At 35.7% G+C, this 14,485-nt stretch overlaps 1 protein-coding gene across 1 annotated transcript in view; it reads right to left on the bottom strand.

Annotated features, from left to right (window-relative positions):
• Positions 1-14,485, bottom strand: part of Chm (CHM Rab escort protein) — a 144,212-nt gene that overhangs the window by 35,447 nt on the left and 94,280 nt on the right. The window contains exons 9-12 of the mRNA XM_028782022.1: positions 12,483-12,560; positions 4,374-4,478; positions 3,920-3,983; positions 176-272 (exon numbers count right to left, since the gene is read on the bottom strand). Coding sequence (XP_028637855.1) covers positions 176-272; positions 3,920-3,983; positions 4,374-4,478; positions 12,483-12,560 — 344 coding nt within the window. The remainder of the gene's footprint in view (positions 1-175; positions 273-3,919; positions 3,984-4,373; positions 4,479-12,482; positions 12,561-14,485) is intronic.

The raw sequence follows: 14,485 nt of genomic DNA, 5'->3' as shown, positions 1-14,485 counted from the left end.
ATCTATCTATCTATCTATCTATCTATCTATCTATCTATCTATCTATCTATGTATCAAAACCAATATTGTGTCGAATATAGATTTTTTTGTGTTATATAATCATTAAAAATTTTAATAACTAAGTTTTAAAAGAAGCACTTAGAAAAGAGAGAGAGCGAGAGACTACTGTGCTTACATGTGCCTTTCATGCATGTCATTGTTGAAGAGCATAACTCAATGACTCGAACAGCAAAACTTCCTGGCTCTTCTGCTGGCACTGTCAAAATGGAGACCTGAAAGCCAGGAATACGGATCAGAAATAACTGTTAGGTCTCTTTTATTTTGCTATCTTGATAGAGCTAACTTCTAAGTTCCCAAGTATCTTTTGATATTTGAAAACAAATTTGGCTTATAATAATTTTATTTGGGAGTAAAATATGTAACACATGTCTCAATATTACAATTTCTTCATTATATATTATTTATATGATTCTCACCAATCACGAATAATTCCAAATTTTAACACTGATTCCATCCATCACATACCACATACTATTCAGAAAGGAATGCAACTGTAATAGTACTGTTAAAATATAAGCACTCTGTTCCTTGAAATCAGATCATATCAATAAGTGGTCTTATCTACTATTTATATGCTATATGGCTTGTATTTTAAAGGCTTTACATGACCACCAGACCAATGTTTCTTTGTAGAGCTAGGGTTTCAGTCTTATTCCTCTATCAAATCTTTAATCTGAGGAAATTTTACCCTCTTAAAGGAAATGCTAGCAAAAGAGAAAGCACCATCTTCCCTTTTCCCTACATGTGCTGTGGTTACATTTTGACTAGGACGGCCATATTCATACCCCCAAAAGGAAGCAACTACAACACATTTTTAAAATAGAAATTGTTTTGATAGCAATACTGTCCTATTTGCCATCTATTTTGGGGCTTATGATATCTCAAAAACAGGTCTCCATGTTCCCTTTAACTCCCTCTGCTGCTATTAAGGATAGAAAATGTACTTTAGCATCAAAGAGAGAGAAACCACAAGACATTGAACACTGTGAAATAATGAAATGACTAGGACTAAAAATATGGCCATAACTGAAAATGTTCCTTTAATTACTTTACCAACAGAAAAGAACTTCTTTTGGTTCCTGTAATTATCATGATTTATTACCAAGATACAATCAGTATTATTCGACTGGAGCACTTCCCTCACCTGAAAGCTGAGATGTTAGCTGTCTGATGTTTCACAGAGAAGATGTTAAAGGAGAATCTAGTCAGCCCTCTAGTATCACCATTAAGTGTTCCTGGACTGTCTACTTGTCTTTCCCTGTTCGCTACACTTCTTAGTTCTACCTATGATCAAAGTGAAGATATAAAGAGAAGTGAGAAGAAAGAAAGGGAGGAAGGGCCTGGGGATAATAAAGGACTATAACTTTCTCAGAAACATAGAGGGAGGATGGATCTGAAAAAGACTGATGTGAAGCAGGGTGACCAGCTACAAGGAAGAGATGGTTATATATGGGAATAGTAAATTAACCATGAGAAAGTAAAGAACAGAGAATACATTTATGAAGTACATGGGTAGGACCCAAAGGTTGAAGAGATGTCAGAGACAAGGAAGTTTGTGTGGGTCAAATAGTATCAGTTCTGTTCTCAGCAACAGTGAGCACAAGATGTCAAGCAGTATGACAGTGGCTTTAGCTTTAAGTGACTATCTCTTGACAGATACTCAACAGACCTTTGACATATGGTTCTGGCACCCTTGGGTCTCCAGGAGGTGTTCTCCAGTATTCATGTGGAGTTGAGACTATGGGGATACACGGAGTCATTTGTTATGTGTGCAGGGAGGGAGAAGTATAATGAAGTTGGATAAAGGGAGAATTTTGATATTAAATGATAGGATAAAAAAGAGCTTCAGATATGAAGAGAAGGAACTGTCAGTGTTATGAGGAGGGCACAGGGCATGGAAGCCAAAGACAGCAAAAAATATTGTCAAAACCATCAGGAAAGTTCTGGCAGAAAACATTAAAAAGTGGCCCCTGACCCTGAATATCATGATTTTTAATATATTCAGTAAGATAAATTGTGGTAGAAGTGTATGGGCAGAAGTTGCATTGTGGTTTAGAAATGACTGTGAGTTCAGGAGCTGGAAGCAGCAAGAATAGTGTACAGAAAATACTATTAAAAAGAAAGGAGAGGATGAGTACTCAGTAGAGATGGAGACAGAGTCAAAAGATCGGGGTTATTTTGATTGTTTTTAACTTAAAAACTCAGTGGATGTGTCTGTATGTGTGTATGAAAGAGTGAGTTTTGTGTATGTATGCTCACTCAAGTGTTCATGTATGTGTCAAAGGCAACTGTGAAGGAGGTTACCAATGGACAAGGGAGAGAAGGACTCCTTAGTCATGTTATACAAATATTGTGAGTGGTAGGGCAGAAGTTCAAGTTCCTTTGTGCATGGTGGGTATTTTATTTTACCCAGAGAAACAAGAAGATAAACAAAGCAGGTTAGAAAGTGAAGACTGGTACTAGCCATTGAGGTGAATGAGCAAGTGATCAAAAACCAGTGAGAGAATTTGTAATGTGAGCAGGACCTAGCTGTGTGCAATTGATGCCACGACTTTTGTGGGAGGGCCAATCTGCTTGGTTACATAGTTTTCTCAAATGGCCCTCACTGATACAGATACAATTAAGAACCAGACATGGGGAAGAGAAGTTCCTCTGTTGTTGCAGTGGAAGGCCCAGCCAAAATAGGAATTGGAGGTATTAGAAGGATATCCACAATTGCATCTATGGCAAAGGAGAGGATAGATGATAATAATCAGACAATATAGAGAGGATAATGGTTTATATGTCTATAAACAGACAGAATGGGAATAAAAGATTAAAAGAGATGGGAGGGATGGAGAACATTCATGATCCTGTAAGTCTACAATATTCAGACTTGACTGGAACATTGATACTGCTTAAGAAAAAATACATAGAACAGGGCACTCCATAAAGTAATTATTGTAGGTTTTTCTTTGAGGTTTGAGTTGATTGTAAGCCTCATACTTGAAACACGACTTCACTTGTAATTTAAAGATCAGAATTTGTCAACTCCCAAACTTACAAATAGTCCCATTTTCATCCTCTTATTTCAACAAAAAGTCACATTTCTAAGGGCAGTGCTTTGCCTGGTTCATTTCTGATTTTGTGTGGGCTTCAACTCATCAATTACTCTTTCTTGCCCAAGTATCTCAGCTCTTTTGCTGACTCTGTTCAAACAGATAAAATACATAGCAACCTTTTAAAAGATAGCCCTCTTTGCTTCCACATAGCTCTTCAGGGGCTACATTTCACAGCTTAGCTTCTTCCAAGAATTGTCTCTACTTGCTCTCTTTGCAGTTCAGTCACCCTGAGATGTATTCACAAACTCTATGGTTTAATGGGAGACCCAGACCTATAAACCAACAGTGGCAGACCAATGTGCCGAGTGAAACATCAATTGCTATATTATTTCCTTAAACTATACAACACTAATCCTTGTCACACTGAACTACACTTCCTATTTGTCTCTATCTGTACCCCCGCCCCCCAGGCTGTGCTGTATTTGAAGGCAGATATGCTATCATAGCTATCAATGTCTTCTAGGAGGCCAGGACTTGGGATGCTGAGTAAAAGGCACTTGTTTGCCAAGTAATTAAATGAAAACTCTTACAGAGTGAATACAAACTCTTACAGATTTAATACATAGCATAAGGGCCATGGTTACAAATGTTATAATATAAACTTAAAATCTGCTAAGAGTGGACGTTCACTGTTCTTGCCATAAAAACGTTATGTAAAGACAGACATGTTAATCAGTGCAGGAATAAGTTCACTATTTGCATGCATTTCTTAAAATACACAGCTTTTATTCTAAGAAAAAACATAGAGGATGGATCACCTGTTGATCTGAATCCGTTTTTAGTACAGATCCATCTGTAATCAGGACTGCCCTGGAAATTTGCCTGAAATGCACAAAAGAGGAAAGCAGTGATTCAGATTCCACGGATAAGTTTCATTTATTGTTATGTAACCAGCAGAAGGCATGTTTCAAAGATTTAAGTAAGGATAAAAGTGTCAAAACCCAGTCAAGTCCTGCTTTAATCTTTTCTTGGCTCAAGAAAGAAGGATGCATGACCTACAGACAAACTCCAGCTGAGGCAAAAGAGAAGACATTCTGCCGGGCTTCCCTCGCAACAGAACCAAGTAGGGAAGAATGGCAAGAACTAAGAGTACACCTTTGGTTTGGTATACCTCTGAATGGTACTTGAAAAACAGAATCATGAGATGGTCAATATAACCACACGGACAGAAGTTTTCCCTTCCTTTGTGTAATGGGGTGGAGGACACCTTACCTGTATTGTACACGGGAACAGGTTTTCTCAGAAAGGTAACTGTCTTCAATAATGAAATGTTTAGAGATTATCCTTTGACCAAACTGATCTATCATTGCTTTACATCTATAAAGAAGATAAGAATAGATAAAAGATCATATTAATGATGAAATAATTGAGAAAATTAAATAATGAACGGCTAATTTTGAATTTGGACTCATGTAAAGCTTAAAGAAATTGCCAACTACTCTACATTTTCTGACACTGAACTAGACATATATTTTGGTTATTATTCTGACATCTTTTAAATTGTAAACACATGTATACTGTTACTTAAATATTTATTTTGATTGCCATTAGTCTGTAATTGTAAGTCCAGTAAAGCGTCGTTGCAGAATTCCAAGCTTTCCTCACATTTAGAAACATAGAAGCGGTTTCTTTGTTTAGAAAATCGGCTTTCCTTTTTACCACCTTTAACGGTTCTAAGAGGAAAAGAAAGCTGATTAAATATCATGTTGTATCATTCACAGCCTGTAAAAGCCACTAAAGGCTTTTTATTTTTCTGTTAAGTGTTGCTTTCTCTTTTGTTCAAGAATAGCTATCTGGTCATGTGTTTGATAATGTTTTAAACAGAAAAAAAGGGGGTAGAGCTTCTTTTAATATCTGTTTCCACTTTACTTCAAAGGATAATCATGGACAGATTTCTTTCAAGTGCTCTTTCCAAATACGGAAAACACTTATGCACAGACATTCTCAGGTCTCTGTCATCTGATATGTGTTGGGACAATGAATCATATAGAACCCTCCATTGACCTTCTTTCAATGTGTCTAGATAAAAGGATGAAAATTAGAATCCATCTCCTTGCAGTGCCACAAGTTATAAATGTACTTTATAGGGCTCATTATCCAAACTAATGGACTAAGGGCGACATCCTTGAAACGGACTTACCAGCACTGAGAAAGCCTCTATGCAATATTTCAGGAACTATATGCAAATGACTGTTATGTTTGCTATATCTTTTTATTATGGAAATATCAATTTCCTTTTGTCACAGCTTCTTTTGGTACTAGAATTATTTTATTAGAAATAAACTTATATGCTGGCCCTTATAAAAATGCAAGCAAATGATTTCACATTCATATTGTATATAAAATATTCTGCTATACGCTTGGTCTTCATATGGGTCCCCCAACAAGTGGAGCAAGGGCTGTCCCTGGGCCTGTTGCCTGCCTGCCTACCTATGCATCTCGCACCCCTAAATGGACCACCTTGTCTGGCCTCAGTGGGAGAGGATTGGCCTAATCCCACAGCAACTTGATGTGTGTGTGTGGGGGGGGGTATTTAGTGGGAGGTGAAACCCAGAGGGGGACTCATTCTTTCTAAAAGTCTTCACTTTTGGTAGGATGCAGGGAGAACTTGTGTGAAGGGGTACTGGGAGGAGAAGAGGGCCTGATACTGGGTTGTAAAGTGAATAAATACATTTAAAACTATCTAAATAAAATATTCTGCTATAAATAAAAGTATCCTCAATTGTTCTAAACAAGCCAAATAAGAGATTTATAACAGGTAGAATTAAAAATAACATGAAGGAACTGAATTTGTATTTTGCTGATATTATTGAATAAATGGCATACCACTGCTGGCAGGTTAGACTATCAAGTTCTATTGATATTATACACATATGTCTAAATATTTAAGGAACTTTAATATAAATCTGTTGTATTGATATTTAAATGATTTCTCCATTTGCCTACACTTCAACTCTCCTACATTTCCTTAAACTAGAGCTCATCTTATCTATAAAGTACTTCACTAAAATAGCATGAAGGACTTACATAAAATACTGGCCAAGATAACTTTTGAAAAGTGGAGAGATAAGTTTGTTTCTTAAGCATTCAAAAACATTTTAAAAATCAATGTACTTGAAGAAATGGAGAAGAGGTATCTGCTGAATTGTCATGATACACTGATTATATTTGCCCTATAACCACTGGCAAGCATTTCTTACTTTTAACTAAGAAGTTATAGAAATTGAAGAGGGAATACTTTTAACTAAGAAGTTATAGAAATTGAAGAGGGAATAATGCAGGCAGGCAAATAAAAGGGAGTATAAAGCCCTGTGTATGTTGATAGGACTTGGGTATGCATATTTGTCTTTTGTTTGAACTTAACAGGTGAGTACTTAAGGATGGGACACAACTACAATTTTATTTCAAAAGGCAATGGAAAACAATGAGCTGTAGATCATGATGTTCATATTGAAATGTTAGGGTGAAATTTACTGATATCTGACTGTTACTATGGAATGTATAAAAGATGAATCAGATGGCTCAAGGGGTGAATATCTGTGAAGCTGTTAGAAGAAGCAGGTAAGCTGTGACATTCATTAGAGAAACTGAGCAGAAGATATAACAGGTGTTTACTTTAAATTCAATGTTGGCAAAGGCTTGAAACTTTTCATGTATAATGTTGGACTAGAACTGAGAGAAGAGTGTTTTTCATATAAATCTTGAACCTTAGTACCTTTTCAAAGCGCTCCCATTATCAAACAAACAAACAAACAAACAAACAAAGCAACCCAGAAATAAACCTAGCCTTCAAGTCAAGGTTATGAAGTCTTTGCTACTTTGTTTGCTACCAAAGTCTAATAGAGATCCCTTGGTGACTGGCAGACACTGGTTTCAGGTGTTACAGCATCAGAAAGAATAAATGCAGATAATGCAGAGAGTAAATAATGCAAGCTCAACTATGCAGGGATAAGATGCTAATGAATGTGCCTGTTTATGCAGAAGCTTCAGATGAAACTGATTTCCAAGGGAGGAGGAGGAGCAGGAGAGGGAAACAAATCAGAATCACACCTGGGGGACTTTTCAAATAATAAGTACCCCTGGAGATTCTGATAAGCTTCCGAGTCCCAAGAAAGAATCATAGTGAAGCCTCTGCTACTACTGCATCTTTATGTTGTGTGAGAAAAGTAAAGAGCTAAAGATAGAGCGAAATGATGCACATCTGTACAGAGGGAGGTGACTGTTATGGAGGCCCAGTCTCAGTCTGGTTGATGGTAACAACATGACTCACCTGTTAGCCTCATTCTTGCCCTGAAGTACTGAGGCAGTAGGCCTAAGCAAACCTCTCTGCAAACCAAGGCATGTTAAGTAAGTGGTTAAGATTTGTTTTTCCTCAGATACTTGACTTACTGCCATATATTCAGCCTAATTGGGAGAACAATGAAGAACGGATATTGATTTGGGACCTACTCTTAATCTGTATTATAAAGATTAATATAAAAATTAGATGACATTCGCTTAATGGAAAACAACAAAATGAAACAGTGCTGCCAGACACATTAAAATACCCTCCTGCCTACTCCTCCCACACAAACCTGAGGAAGCCATTAAGATTAACAGCATTTCGGACTTAGCAGAGGGCCTTGCTGAGCCTCATAAATAGTAAATTGAGAAGGAACATGATAGGAGCTCCTAGTTACAGGGACACAATGACCAAGCTGATCATAAGAATCAGTGAAGCCAGACAGAACAGTTCATAGGCAAGGCTTTCTAAATCAACAAACCACAGCACTCACTCAGCTCTTGGTTCACTGATATGAGAGCAGCCATAGCAAACTGACAATAAGGGAGGGGAAAAAACCTCAGCAAGTCTAAAGCAAAACATCTGGAACTCAGTCAAGAAGAAAAAAAAACAGTATGAACAGGTATGCAATCCCTTTGATCTTCAGAAGCCCCAGGTAATCACATAGTATGGAAATTAGAAATGAAATAATAAAAAAGAAAAATGTTAATTAAGGAAATGATAAGATTCCTAATCATGGAAGGAAACAAAACAGGTATTCCTATTGGACACGGCTTGTGAGTTTTCTCAAAGGCATTAGGTTTTACATCTTTCAAAAAATGGTTTCAAAATAGTCACAATGATATTTCTGGGCTGACCATCTACTACAGTCATTTCAACCATTAACAAGATTGGGTTTTTACTTGTTGCTCTGACCTTTTCATAAAATGTATGTCATCTTTTAAATTATGTACTAATTTGCTCTTTCTTTATAGAGTCTACTTAATCTTCTAAGAATATTTAAGTGGTAAATAAAAACCATATATACTCAAGGAATACAATGTGATAATTTGGTGTATTATACAGTGTGTAATGAATAACAAAATCATATTAACACACCCAGTCACCACTGACAGTTACCATTGGGGAGCAAAGATGTTTAAAATCGGTTCTTATACCATTTCAAGTACACAATTATCATTTACCTACTTCCTTTATATCTAGCATGGTATGCTCCAAACTGACTTTATCACAGCCCTACATCTGTTTTCCTCCCTTGTAATCTCTCTATCAAGTACAGCTTTAACCAGCAGTTAAAACTTTCCCACCCAAATCTCTCTTCATATCTAATCTGCTACTATTATAGACTCCATCTTAAAATATTTCTTGTAATTAACCTCTTCTCTCTCACTCCACTGCTACTGCCTTAGACTCTGGTTGCAGTTAATAAGGCAGTGGAATGCTAAGAAAGCTGATATCTCATTTAATCAACATAAAAATATGGCAAGTACCTATGCCAAGTACTGATCCTATAGGTAACAATGAAGATGCAGACATGGGCAATTTAAAAATAATAATGTCGCTCAGCGGAAAGGTGAGGAAAGGCCATTGCAGAGAATTAAGTGAGGGATCTAACTCAGCTTTGAATCAACTGGCAGAGTATCAGGGAATGTAATTTGGTGGCAGTGCTACATTCACAATGTTTGTATGGATCAAAGAGTTAAGCAAATAAATATGAGAATGTCTCAGGTACAGAAATGCACAATCACTTCAGTGTTATCTGTCAAGGTGAGAAACAAAAAGGGGAAAGAAATGAGTGCCAGTGGTCAACTGTCTCCTAGAAGGCCTCCGAGTTTATTTGCAGATGATACAATGCCATATTCTGTGAACCAAATGACTCTCAATATATAATTACTTGGCTAATTTGTTTTATAATGTCTTCCAATGGACTTTCTAAACTGCACGGAAACAAAAATCCTGATTCTCTTGTTCTCATCTGCATTCCCAGTGCCTGGTACATAGAAAACAGCTAACACTTGCATGAATTGGAGAAAGGATAGATGACTGAATTATTCTGTGGGAGTGAACAGTGTTAAGATGGGAAAAGATTAAACAATTGAGATTCTAGAGGTAAAGAGTCCCTTTTCTTTTTTTTTACTTTTTAATTTTATATTTTATGCATATTCATTAAATGTATTCATATAGAAAAAATATACAATATACCTTTCACTGGATTATACATTTTTTTCCCAATCTGCTTTCATTACGTTCCTTCCAAATCACTGCAGAAATTACTTAACATCGTTTAAAAATTCTAAGTCACACTTCTTGGCAAACTGTAGAACAAAACCGGCCTTCTTCCTTTATGGCATGCCAAGGTTTCTAACTACATATACTACTACTAAATTACCTGTATGTGTAATCTATAATTTTATGATGTTTATCTGCTCTGGTAATATACAACAACTATACAAGGTATGGCTTGTCAGCCACTCCACTTTTTATAATAACATTAAGGCACAGAGGGGTTAAACCTCTTGCTTAGGTTCACAAAGATTGAAAATATCAATGTCAGAATTCAAATACAGTCTATGTGACATTGAAGGCTGCACTGTCCCACTGAATCCCAAATTACAGAGGACCTATATTTTATTTACTTCGTTCACCATCCGTATCACACCATAACAACTAACATGAGAGTTTGTAAAAGGCAACCATAAAAGAGGCACTGTGCTAGTTGCTTAAAAAAATAGACACAAAGTGTCCAATTTCTTTCTAATTTCTCATTACCCAATAATGTAACTGGCCCACACTTTGGCACATGAAACATTTTAAAATCACTTATTTCTAAATGTTAAAGAGGCGTCATCTAAGTACTTTTCAATATTATTGACGTAACCAAATAATAAGTCAAGTCTAAAAGAAGACTCAATGAGTCTTCAGAATTCTTCGAAAATATCTTACAAATAAGGGAATTTGCCATAAAAAGGACTTGCTATCATTCACAGCACTAATATTATTCAATAGCCCCTCTTATTGCAGGATTAGGTTTTGTTAATAAATATGGTGCTTTGGGACTTGTATGATGATACAAAAGAAGCAAGCTGCCTACTACCTCAAGTTCATACTGCCAGTATAATGGCAAGTCCAACAAGACAAAGCCTTATAATAAATTAATATCTAGGATACTCAAGCTCATCACGAAACACAGTACTCTTGCCTAAATCTCTATATTCACCTTCAGAGCACTGTTTCTCAGTCATCTAAAAATGATCTATATTAGATTCTACTTGAATATTGCTTATAACTAGTTTCCCATCCAAAAGTGGTGACAAGCATCTGTAATCTGGTGAAAACCTATCTCAAAATACCAAACAAACCAACCCAACAAAAAAATAATTCCTGGAGATATGTAAAATAATATTTAGTCTATTTCCTTGGTCACTGTACAGTTTTGAAATTGCAAGTCTGGAGGTTCTTATGGTATCTAAGACCTTTAGTCTTCACCTATCTGTTCCAACTAGAATCAGTATAAGTTCATGAAAGTAGTTTGTTCAGAATAGTAAATGTAAAATGTAAGTCCTTTATTTCAACAAATGCTATTACAGTACTAGCATACCTATTTTAAGAAAGTAAGCAAGCAAGAAAGAACCAACAAGAAATATGAGCCATGCGAATTCTTGACATCACTGAGAACAACATGTGGTACTGGAATAGTGCCCAAAGATGATAAAAATGACCTAAGCAAATAAACACCAAACAAGCAATTGGTTATCTGGCTTTCTGTCACAGGGAAGCCTTCTTGTTTCAAAATCACTGTATAAGGAAAAACAAACTGTGAGGCATAAAGACAACAGCTCCTTTATTACCTTACATAGAGTTCCTCATGCCAAAATCTGAATATCCAAAAATTTTAGTGATAGTCTCTTGTATACTGTTACCTCTTTTATTTAGATAGGATGATTCTGTACTGTTCGATTACTAATGATACTTTATAAGAACTTAAAATCATGTGTCAAATTTTACAGCACAGAGCTGCAAAGCTTCTCTCTATTATTTCTAGAAATAAATCTAGCTAAATTAACTACTTATAACACTATAATTCACTTATGAGAAATTAATGGCCAATTTATTCCATTTAGACTATACAAAATTACTACATAATTTAAGATTTTAGTTACTAAGTATTATAATTTCAACAATACTTTCAACATATTTCTAAAATCATCTATAAGATATAGGTCAATAGGTACTTGAGAATGTCTGAGAAAGAAGAAAAACAACGGTTTTAACAGCTCCTAAAACTCCATCCAGTTGAGCTATTTATTTCTTTTTCAAGGGAATACTTAGAAAGTGTACAATGGTGTTTTACATAAATTTAATTCAGACAAGAGTGTGTATTAGTAAATAATAATAGATTCTAGAAAAATTAAAAATACAAAATACAAAAATTAAAAATTAAAATACAAAACAGAGGTAAATAGACGGTGCTCAGCTATTGTAAGAAAGTGGGTAAACTCATACTTTAATCCTCAACCAGCTTGTAGCCTGATTCTGTTGTAAAAGAATTTATCCTCAGATAACAGGGCAGCATAGTTTATGACAACAATCTACCTAAAAACTCATTAAAGTCTTTTCTCTTGAAGTGACATGCATTATCAGCAGAGATTAATCTGATGAGTCTTTAGGTGAGCTCCATTTTTAAAAATGCAATAACAGAGGGCTTTGTTGTCATCTGATGAAAATCAATTAGAGGAGGTAAGGCCACAAGGAAAACTAACATCACTCATCACCTACCCCCGGCAGCTGAAATGATTTGTCTTCCAAGCTTGAATGATCAGGAGCTATAGTCAGATTGCAGGGGAATTAATTTAGTTTCTATATTCTGAACTCACTTTTCTTGTTCAGGAAGACCTAAACACAAATTACTTTTAATCAAGGTTGATATGTTATTAATACCAAGGAGGATCTTTCAAGAATCACGTTTAAAAAAGCAACTTCTATATTTTTCACCCCTGTCTGGTGTATAAATATAGGAAAGTTACTTATAGCATCCTTACTTTCTGGATTCTTTATCCACTACAAGGCACTGTACAGAATGGCGAAGACAATAGATTCCACCAAACACAGCACACATTCTGGAAAGAGAACAGAAAAATGAGAATTAGGATAATTGGGTTGAAACTAAGGTAAAAAGATTTAGGTATCTTACTTATAGTAATTGGCATTACAAAAAAAGAAATCTGATAACATAATTTTCACTATCTGTACTAAATTTCTCAGATGTAATATTAGCAATTTTTTTGTACGACAAAGAATCACGATTAATGATATAATATTGATATATAAAATTGTAACCAAGTCAAAAGTGTCCCCAGGCAAGAGTTATAAATGTCCCCCAAAAATGAGCTTCTGCATTTCTATGGTGCATAAAGCACAAATATCCTTCAGAGGAGATGCATGAGACACTCAGAAAAGGGTAAAGAAAGACTCAGCAAGGAAGGCTTTAGGAGACTTTTGAAGATGTCAGTTACCATTGGGGTAAGCAAAATCTCTAGGAGCCAAGACTAACTAGAAACTAAAACCTCAGAACACAGCATGAGTTAGTGCAGCAGAAGCTAGATAGAAGGAGTATGCTGTGTCAGTTGGCTAAGTACTAAAAACTCAACACCCATTTATGAAGAACAAGCTTTAAGATCTGGACAGGACAGGGAACAGAAAAGGAAATCATCTTTTATGACATCTGATTAGTTAAGGAACTACACCTCTGTAAAATGATCTAGGAAAGAAATGAACTCATTACTGGGGCAGGAGGAGAAACAGGATGCTAATTTGTCTAAGCTCAGGGTAGAGGAAGCTTATACCTCCTCTGTATTAGAATCAAGGTTCCACTGTCACAGTCAACAGAAATTTGAAATTACACCCATTACCAAGAAAATATCAAGAAAAATGGCTCTGGGTAAATCATAATTCTGGATTTCAACTACTTTCACCATTTAGTTCCCACAGTGACGATTTAAAAACTTACAATTACACAACACAGAAAGAAACACACCAAGCCTTGAGTGAGAATTTGTAGACAAAAGTTAAAGCAGGGCGCAAGCTGTAAATCCTTATTTACATAGAATATAACCTCATAGGTATGCTTAAATGAATTAATCAAAACTGTGAAAAAAGAACAATAGTCATCAGAACATAGCCATTAGATCATAGTCATCAGAAAGATGACTATGGTAGACTGACTATTCACACCAGTATACGTCCACATCCTAATTGTAGAGATCTATAGACATGTTACACTGCATGGCATGAAGGACTTTACAAGTACCTAACATTAGGGTTCCTGCAATCAGATAATCCTGGTGAGCACACTGCCATTACAAGGGTCTTCAAAAGAAGAAACAGGAAGGTTAAAGTCAGACACATGGATGTGCAAGATGATCATAGAGGTCAGAGTGATGCTGTTTGTTTAAGGTGGACACATGCCAAAGAATGCAGGTGGCCTTTTTAAACTAGAAAAGGAAAGGAACAGAGCCTTCCTTCGTGCCCTAAGAAGGAATGCAGTTCTGCTGGTCTCTTTCAGACTGCTGACCTCCAGGAATGTAAGATAATAAATTTGTGTTGTTTTATCCTACTGAGTCAGTTAGAGCAGAGGTAGAAAATTAACATATAGATTTATGTATACATGGAAATGATTATGAAAGTAATAGCACTATGAATCAGGGTAAAATGGGCCATGGCAAAAAGATTTGGGGACAACAGGTTATAATTATCAGAAGAATCATCTCCGATTCACACTGTGCTGAGAATCAATTCCAGGAAAAGTACAAGCGTAAGTATGAGAAGCAACACTAGACAAGAATATAGGAAAATATGAGTCAGAAACAGAATCTCCAGTAAAACATAAAAACAGCCTAAAATCAACAAAATATAGAACTTTAAATATTTAAATATGTAGAAAAGAAAGTTAAAAGGTAAGCAAGAGTTAAGAAAAGATGTACAACTACAATAGTAGTTATTAGATCTTTCAGTAAGAACAATTTGTTACAGTAAAGTTGAAGAT

Source organism: Grammomys surdaster, unplaced genomic scaffold, assembly GCF_004785775.1.
Source record: "Grammomys surdaster isolate TR1022 unplaced genomic scaffold, NIH_TR_1.0 61, whole genome shotgun sequence".
NCBI classification, from domain to species: Eukaryota; Metazoa; Chordata; class Mammalia; order Rodentia; family Muridae; genus Grammomys; species Grammomys surdaster.
The sequence above is the reverse complement of the archived record's forward strand: the minus strand, read 5'-3'. Positions and strand labels throughout refer to the sequence as shown.